This window comes from Octodon degus, unplaced genomic scaffold (genome assembly GCF_000260255.1).
Source record: "Octodon degus isolate 3935 unplaced genomic scaffold, OctDeg1.0 scaffold00006, whole genome shotgun sequence".
NCBI lineage: Eukaryota > Metazoa > Chordata > Mammalia > Rodentia > Octodontidae > Octodon > Octodon degus.
The window spans coordinates 12,260,049-12,269,212 of record NW_004524582.1 but is presented as its reverse complement, the minus strand read 5'-3'; the positions used below and the strand labels follow the sequence as shown (position 1 = coordinate 12,269,212).

Genomic DNA, 9,164 nt, shown 5'->3' with positions numbered 1-9,164 from the left:
AGAAAATTATTGGTGTGTTTAAGCCCAAATCCGAAGAGCCTTATGGTCAGCTGAATCCAAAGTGGACCAGGTATGTCCACAAGGTCTGCTGCCCTTGCTGCTTTGGCAGAGGCTGCCTGCTTCCTAACCAGGGATTCCTCTCTGAAGCCGGTGCCTACCTGGTAGATGAAAAGCTTCATCTGGGCATTGTACCAAAAACAAAGGTAAAGGAGAACTCATCATCAAGTATTGCTTCTAATTCACAGCCTGCTCATCTGAGTACTTCATTTCCGAATGATAGACGCTCAAGTTGGGTTGCTTTTTTTTAGAATCAGAAACCACTAGTAAATTGAGTCTGTTGTACAACCACAAAGTAGTGAAAGGAACAACTCTTACTCCTGTGGGGTCAGATGGTGTTAACAGAGGAGCCACCATGAACATCTGAATTAGATGAATTTGCTAATGTATGTGAATATAAATTATATAATGCAAATTCTAACCTTTTTGAAACTATGTTTCTAGGTGGTTTGGCTCGTCAGTGAGACATTTAACTACAGTGCAATTGACCGGGCAAAAGCAAAAGGCAAAAAGTATGCCTTAGAGAAAGTGCCAAAAGTAGGTAGAAAGTTTCATCGAATAGGACTCCCTCCCAAGGTAAGTCACCTGCTGAGCTTCCTGGGGGATGCAACTGGGCAGGGAGGGTCTGAGCACCTTCCTGGAGGCACTCTGCTGGGAGCTCTGGCTACGAAGTGAACAGAAACCCAAGAGCTTACAATAAGCAATTTCAGCACCATTGTAAAGCTGTTGATAGGGCGCAAGCAGGGAGCTCTAAGGGGACAGAAGGATGCCCAGGACTGGGATTAGAGCTTAGTGGCAGAGCACTAAGGGAAGAGCACTTGGGAAGCTCGGGTTTTAAGCAATAGTACTGTAAGACATAATACAAAGCAAGCCTACCTGAACTTGGAGGAGCCAGGAATGTATCCAAAAGTGGACACTGCGCTGAAGGTGTTGTGAGAGCGTGGTGAAAGTACAGGTCTAGAATAAGACCCAGAGGGCCAGCCTAATAGCTCAGCAGACTAAAGAGCCTGTTTAGGTGGAGCATGCTGTGCTGGCTCTGCCCCTGGGGTGCGCTGAGACGGTGATTAAGACTGGGCGTGCTGGTTCCCAGCGCTTGGGAGGCTGAAAACAGGTGGGTCCCTACAAGTCTGATCTACCTGATCACCATGAGTCCGATACCCTGTGTCCCCTGTACTAAGCCCTATGCCCTCTGTACTACATGCATTAAAAAAAAAAAAGACCCAGGCATGTGCTGTGCCAGCCTGGCAGATCCTCCTTATTCTGAACCCCAGTTCTTACAACAAGGGGATGACCTGAAGTACTCATTAGATGTGGAGAAGATTAGCTTAAGAAATCTGTGTCAAGTATGTGGTACATAGTAAAGGTTTAACAAACTCTAGTAGCTGTGTTAACCACTATATATAAGATTGATTGATTGATTGATTGATTGATTGATTGCTTCGGTGGTACTCGGAATTGAACCCAGGGCCTCAAACATGCTAGGTGCTTTACTACAGAGCTACATCCCCAGCCCATTTTCCTTTTTGAGACAGAGTCTCACTAAGTTTCCCAGGCTTCTTACCACTTTTAAATAAATCTGAGGGTTGGGTAATAGCAAGCTAAGCAAGGTTGGAGAGGGCTAGTGGGAAAGGCATTCTAGAAAAAGCTCTAGGACTTGCTTTTCAAAAATATATCTGACCTATGATTTTGTTGTTTTGTTTTTGTTATACATGTATCTAGATAAAAGAATTCAAGTAGAAATTATGGTTAATACAACTTTTTCAAAATTATAGTCCAAGTAGGCAAGAAGTATGGAAAGTTTTTGCAAAGTCTGTTCTTCCTTGTATATACTGAAATTCATGTTGACTATAGAAGAATAAAATACTTAATTATAAGTACTTAAAAACCTTCAGGAAATTGTTAAAAGTTTCATGCCAAGAAGAATATAAAGTTTTGGGAAAAATGGAGTTTCTTTGTGGTACTGTATATTCATGTGTCAGTACAGGTTGTCTGTTGTCTACTGTTAAAACTTAGATTTCCATCTTTAATGCACTGTTCATTATTAACTCATCAGTGGACATGTCTTGAAAGAAGGGACTTTTTTTTTTTCTTTATGTAATACAGGGTCTGTAGGATCTCACTACACAGATTGGACTTGTAGTGATCCTTCCTGTTTTTCAGCTTCCCAAGTGCTGGGATACTTGCTTACCAAGTGCTTGAGCCACCATGCTCAGTCGCAATTGCCCCAGGGGCAGAGCCAGCCCTGCCTGGCCCCTGCATCTGCCTAAGCAGGGGCTTTAATCAGCAGAGCCATCTGGCCAGCCCAGAAGGGACTTTTCTTAAAGACACAATAAAGATTATAATTAATTGATTAGTTCTTTGGAAGGTCTTTGGTCTGTATAGTCAAAGAATTCATTCTATTTTTAAGTTAAATTCTTCTGTATTTGATGTTGTAAAAAGAATCCTGAAATGTTTCTTCAGTAAGGTAAAATGTGCTATTATAAAATAACTAAGATAGATATACAATTTGGCCTGCATAATTAAATTCCTTTTAATGAGTATTTTTAGAAAGCAACATTCTTGTTATGAATGTCACCTTGAAGACATGCGTTTATTCTCTTTTGTAATTATCCTAAAATAGCTGTGATGTTCCTTGAAAGTCTGTGGTTGAGTATTTTTCATTTGCTATGTATTCTTCGTGTGATTATTTAAAATTAGTGTGTCAAAATAATCTTGATAAATGTGACTTATCTAAACTAGTGTTGACTTCTGTTTTTATTATTGTTTTTATGTAACATTTTGTGACAGTACTGTGAAATTTAAAAATTAATTCCTTTGTTCTTGTACTTTCTTTTCTAACTATAGTTCTTAAAATTATAGATTGGTTCCTTTCAGTTATTTGTTGAAGGTTACAAGGAAGCTGAATATTGGCTTAGGAAATTTGAAGCTGATCCTTTGCCTGAGAATATTAGAAAACAGTTTCAGTCACAATTTGAAAGATTAGTTATTTTGGATTACATCATCAGAAATACAGGTATTGAAATTCTCTACTTGTTCACTCTGATCGTGGCTTTCACACTAGATTCTTGCTATCCAGATTAAAGCCATAAATTTTTCATGCAGAAGTCCGAAGGCCACTTCCTCCATTTGTCTTAGCAAATGGCTGCAGATCTGACTCCTGGGCAGGGTCTTGACTCAGAGCAGACTCAGGCCTTTGAAATCAGTTCCTGCTCCCTCAGGGATAATCGCCTGTCCTAGGAGCAGGACTAAGCCAGATACTAGAAATGTTATCTTCAAAATATAAAAATTAAAACTTGGTTGTGTAAATTGTTTTGAATGCTTCCTTTACATATGTGACGGTTAGTGTAGTTTGTAAGTGATTTAATTTTTCATTCCCCCTGCATTGTGAGGGAGCAGTGACACACAGTCCAAAGCAGTGGGTTTGCATGGAAGCATCTTCCCAGATGCACACTGTGCTCACTGAGACAGAGCAGTAAGTGGGGACCAGGCCTGTGTCTTCCAAGTGCCTAGGGTGATCCTGATGCACTCTCCAGTATGAGAACCACTGGGTCAGAGGTTTTCTCATTTAGACTTCCTGAGAAGATATCCTGTAATTTTCCAGATTGGCCTTCTTAATTAATGTGTTCTCAGTTCATGTTTACATTACTATATAGTCTAAAATACTCTAGTGCCTACTTGGAAATTGGCCTAGCAGTAAGGATAGAGGCTGTTCCTTACTCTGGTGAAGTTCTGCTGGAGTTCGGAAGATTAAATGAATTAATATTTGTTAGGCACTGACAACAGTGTCTGGCAGAGACATGCTGTTCAAATATAATAAATGTTGTACATATTGTGTTTATGTATGTTAAATGTAATAAATGTTAGCTAACATTTATGGGATTTTTAGCTTATTTGTATTCATTTGAAACCTTTAATGTGGTAAACTTAGTACAGAAAAACAATGGAAGTCTCAAAAAATCAGAAAGTGACTAGATTTCTCTCTTTGATCTTAAGCTATCAGGTCGCTATAAATGAATTAATATGTTTTTAATTGTTTGTTTCTTTTGGAAGACAGAGGAAATGATAATTGGTTAGTCAAATATGAAAAAAAGAAATGTGAAAAGGAAATTGATCATGAGGTAAGGAAATTTAAAATAAGCAAGTTAAAAAATATGTATAAATTCAATTTATGAAAGAGATTTCTTAAAGCTATTCTTCACCATTTCCTCCTTTATTTAGAATGGATATCTACTTTTTAATCTACTTTATCTGCTTTTCTTATTCTTTTGCTTTCCATTCCTGTCCTTGCATTTCTGTCCTTCTCCTCCCCCTTGCTCTGTCCCTCCCCTCCCTGTCCTCCCCTTCCTTTTGCTTTTTCTTGTTTTACTTTGTTTTGTTTTGCTTTGGGGGCAGGGTTTTGGCCATGTAATTCAGGCTGACCTTGAACTGGCCCATCCTCTGCCTCAACCTCTTGAGTGCCAGGATTATGTGATACACCACCATGCCCAACTCATTGCATTTCTTGTTTCAATTTTTTATCATCTCTGGACAGCTGTTTTGTGTTGTATTTAAAATAACCTTTTGTTTTGTAATAAAATAGAATGTGCCAGCCCAAGCCAGTACTTCTTAAAACTTAGGAAATTTGTAGAATCTCACAGTTTACTTTGCTTTTGTTTTAGATAAAGCTTCTGATATATTTTGGTGACATTTTTGTATTTTACTAATTAATTAACCTTCAGAATTTCATGGTTGGGTATTACCTGATAAAATGTGTTTAACCTGTGAGTCTTGTCCACAAAACTTAAACTATATTTGTATTACTTATAAGCAGACTTTAACTTATATAACAGATTGAATAGATCCTCAACACTGTCAGAATTACAGATTTTAGAGTCATAGCATCAGCTTTGAGTACCCAAGTTCAAATTTTAGATATGCGCATAAGACATGTTTTTAGACTAGCTTGATCTGGGTTACTTTGAAAGTTTAAAATAATTTCTCTGGTACTTAATAATCTCTGTGTTCTGAGGTTATTTACTTAAAGCTATTGCATCATTTTAAGTGTTTGCACTTTTAAGTGTTTATCCAGGAAATTTAAAAGTATGTATTCACAATACCTAGCAATTAAAAAGGACAAATCATACACACAGTAATTTGAGCCTTAAACCCGTATCTGAAAAATATGCAGAACATACTATATGATCCCATTTGTGTGAAAATCTAGATAATGCACATTTACCCCTAGTGACAGAAAGCCATGGCAGGTTGGGCTGCAGAGGGACACAAGGAAATTTTGGCGAAAAGATTCCGTGTTTTTCAGAGTTATAAAGTTGATTTTGTATAACATATACCTCAGCAGAGTTGTATATAAAATTAAAACTCTTATTGGAATAAAATAAATGGCAGTTATATCAGAAAATAGTTTTAAAATACACAAAGATACATGTTTGTGATAGCTCTTAAGTTTATTTTATTGATGTATCTTCATCCAGTAGATTTCTTTTTTCTTATGCAGGGTCTCACTGTGCAGCTCAGACTTGTACTGATCCTCCTGTTTTCTACCTCCCTAGTGATGGGATTACAGGCGCGTGCCACCACTCCCGGACTCCATTGCCAGCTCAGCATTCCCTGGGAGCAGGGCTGGTGTGGCATGTAATGCCAGGGATAGAACCCTGGCTATCCAATAGATTTTGATGAAAACTTAATTCTTTTGCTTTGTTTTGCATATTTTCGTTGAGGTCAAATATTTGGTATAAACTGAGTGAAATAAATAAACCTGACAGGTATCACCATAGTCTTCGTGGTAGTACTTCTGACTTAAAAATTGCATTTTAAACTTTTTGCATTTGATCTGGACCACTTAGACTTTTTTTTTTTCTTTTTTCCTCTTTTTTTTTCTTTTTCTTTTTTTTTTTTTTTTCCAGTACTGGGAATTGAACTCAGGACCTTGTGCTTGCCAGGCAAGTGCTTATTCTACTGAGCTATCTCCCTAGCCCCCTTAGACTTTAAATAATAAGTATTCTTTGTCTTCCTCCTCTGTGGAATAGTGCAGAAGTTAGGATTTGCCTATATTCTGTAATCAAGAGTATCTTGAGGTTCCTTCTACTACTATATATATTTTCACTTAAAGTTTGGGGGAAGTTTGCTTTAGAAATACTTTATATTTTTGTTTGTTTTTGCTTCTAAGGTTTTTTTGTGCATGTGTGTGTGTGAAGCTAAGGTTGGAATCCAGGATCCCATGCCTGCTAGGCAAATGCTCCATCACTGACTTATATCCTCAGTTTTGTTTGTTTCATTTTGTTTTGTTTAATGTGATGCTAGGAATTGAACCCAGGGCCTTGTGCATGCAAGACGAGACCTCTACCACAGAGCCACATTCCCAGGCCTGTTTTGGTTTTTTTGAGATAGGGTCTCATTGTGTAGTTCAGGCTGGCCTTGAACTCACTGTATAGCCCAAGCTGGCCTCAAACTCAGCAATCATCCTGGCTCGGCTTCCTGAGTGCTGGGATTATAGACAAGTACCACCCCACCTGGCAACACTATATTTCTATGGGACTCCAAGAAAGACTAGATCTTTTTTTTTTTTTTTTTTTTGGTGGAACCAGGGATTGAACTCCTCAGGCACTTGCACTTGCCAGGAAAGCGCTTATTCCATTGAGCCATCTCCCCAGCCCAGACTAGATCTACTGAGGGTAATTTTAAGTTATCTTAAAACCTTGGTAATATTTTGCAAATGTCAAACACTTAAAGAATATGTCTAACAATGAATTAACATTTTTAAAGCTTTAATATTTTCAAACTATCTTCTAATAGGCCAAAAATTGAAAACATTTCTGGAAAAACATGTCAAATTTTTTCAAATAGTGCTTATGAAATTCATACTGATTTTTAATACAGTTTTTCTCTCCTGGGTAAATTTGTGTTTTTTCTAACAACATAATTTTTAGGGGCTTTAGAGAGAAACTGTGTCCTTAAGCCTCAATAATTACTATAATTTATTTATTGAGAATATTTGTATAGTTTATTGATAAATTAGATCCTTTTCTCCTCTTTAGGAATCAAACTGCATTGATGATAAAGAATTGCTTGTTAAAATAGCTGCAATCGATAACGGTCTAGCATTCCCCTTTAAACATCCTGACGAGTGGAGAGCATGTGAGTACGAGGGTTTTCTGCAGATTCTCTTATTGCTTCCAAAATAGGAAGGAGACAAAATTAACAGGCCCCCAAATAGCAGGGGAAACTGGATGGAGTGGAACCGTTCATTAGGGCTGAATTTTGGGCACCAGGAATTCAGAGATTCTATGTGTGTCTTAGTGTGTTTTTGCTTATTTGGGGATGACCAGTTTGGTTTTGATTTGTGGGCTTATGTTAGTCTTGGGAAATGGGTTTAGCAATTTGGTAAAGAGTTGAATTTTAATATTCTGGCAACTGTTCACCTACAGAGCAATTCAGGACTCCCCCCCACCCCCCTGCCCACACTTGCCACCCCTTTTAGTGAGTGCTATAGTTCTATAATTGCTTTGCTGGGCTCTTACATGGTTAGAGATCGGGTTCTATGTTCGAGCCAGTTTGGGAGTTTTTTTGTCTTTTTGAGACAGGTCTTGCTATGTAGTTCAGGCTGGCCTTGAACTTACTTTGTAGCCCAAGCTGGCTTCAAACTCCTAGGGATCCTCCTGCCCAAGCCTCTCAAGTGCTTGAGATTATAGCTATGTGCCACTGCACTTTTATTTTGCTTAAATTTTCTATGGACCATTTAATAAATTTAGTATTGTAAGTTTAATATTTATAGATGTAATGTTTTGTGTAGAATTATCTTGTAATTAAAAATTTCAAAAAGAAAATTCATGTCTGTGCCTAAGGTGAAATGAGATGATAGCTAGGCTTTGCCTTGAAATACTTGTATAGATAGAAACCAAGGAATGTAAATGAAGGAAAATTTTTCAAAAATTTGTTCATAATTGGGTTATTTGGTATGTGTGAGCTTGTTATACTGTCTTATATTTTTTCATAGTTTCAAATATATGTAATAAATGTTTTAAATTATCTCTGTGTCTAACCCACTGTTATCGAGATGTGCTGGTAGGCACCTATAATCCCAGCACTGTGGGAAGTTGGGGCAGAAAGATAGTTTGAGCCTAGTCCTAGCAACTGAATGACCCCAAATCATAGAGTTTTAGGTCTTTCATAGTGGTGTATATTTAATTCCTAATGATATAAAATTTTAAAACATCTATAAAAAGTGCCTCTATTGTGAATGACTTGCAGCCGTAGAGGGCCAGGAGACCGCCCCTGTCTGGGGCTGTGAGTGACTTTGGCTGTCCATCAATTTTTAAACACCTGAGCCAGATTGAGTTAGGTATTTTGAGATTAGGCTTTTGAAATAAATCCATTATCAAATTGTGACTCTCTTACTGTCTAAAACTCAGAAGTATAAGTACAGTAGGAAGTTACTGTTCTTTGTGTCTGACTTAGGATTTTAAATCTAAATAGTATGGATTGCAGAGGTGTGCTCTAGAAACTTCTCTTCCCAACATTTTTCTTGGGACAACCTAGGAATTATGGGAAAGAATCAGGATGGATAGAAGTCTGAATAAATCATTCCTGCCGCTAGTTAAAAGAGTATTTTTTTTTTTTCTATTAGATCCATTTCACTGGGCTTGGCTTCCTCAAGCAAAAGTTCCTTTTTCTGAAGAAATAAAAAACTTGATCCTGCCATGTATTTCTGACATGAACTTTGTGCAAGATTTGTGTGAAGATCTTTGTGAACTTTTTAAGGTAAATTATAATGGTGAAGTGTTTTGGTTTGGAAGAAGTTGCACATTGTTTTTATTTATGTCATGATGATGGTCAGTGAGAAGCTGGATATGTTACTCCATACCTGTAAACCCAGCGCTTGAAAGACTGAGACAGGAGGATTTTGCATTTGAGGCCAGCCTGGATTATTACACAGTGAGTTCAAAGCCAGGCTGGACAACATAGCGAGACCCTATCTCAAAAGCAAAGTTAAATGAGTGTTAAGAATATATGTAAGGGGGTCAGGGAGATGGCTCAGTAGAGTAAATGATTCCCTGGCAAGTGCAAGAGGCTGAGTTCAATCCCCGGTTCTGCAAAAAAAAAAAAAAAAA

At 37.7% G+C, this 9,164-nt stretch overlaps 1 protein-coding gene across 1 annotated transcript in view; it reads left to right on the top strand.

The window, feature by feature from the left end:
* Positions 1–9,164, top strand: part of Pi4k2b (phosphatidylinositol 4-kinase type 2 beta) — a 31,460-nt gene that overhangs the window by 2,608 nt on the left and 19,688 nt on the right. Inside the window, exons 2-7 of the mRNA XM_004624527.2 lie at positions 3–203; positions 502–633; positions 2,917–3,070; positions 4,108–4,175; positions 7,092–7,191; positions 8,681–8,814. Of these exons, the coding sequence (XP_004624584.1) occupies positions 3–203; positions 502–633; positions 2,917–3,070; positions 4,108–4,175; positions 7,092–7,191; positions 8,681–8,814 (789 nt within the window). The remainder of the gene's footprint in view (positions 1–2; positions 204–501; positions 634–2,916; positions 3,071–4,107; positions 4,176–7,091; positions 7,192–8,680; positions 8,815–9,164) is intronic.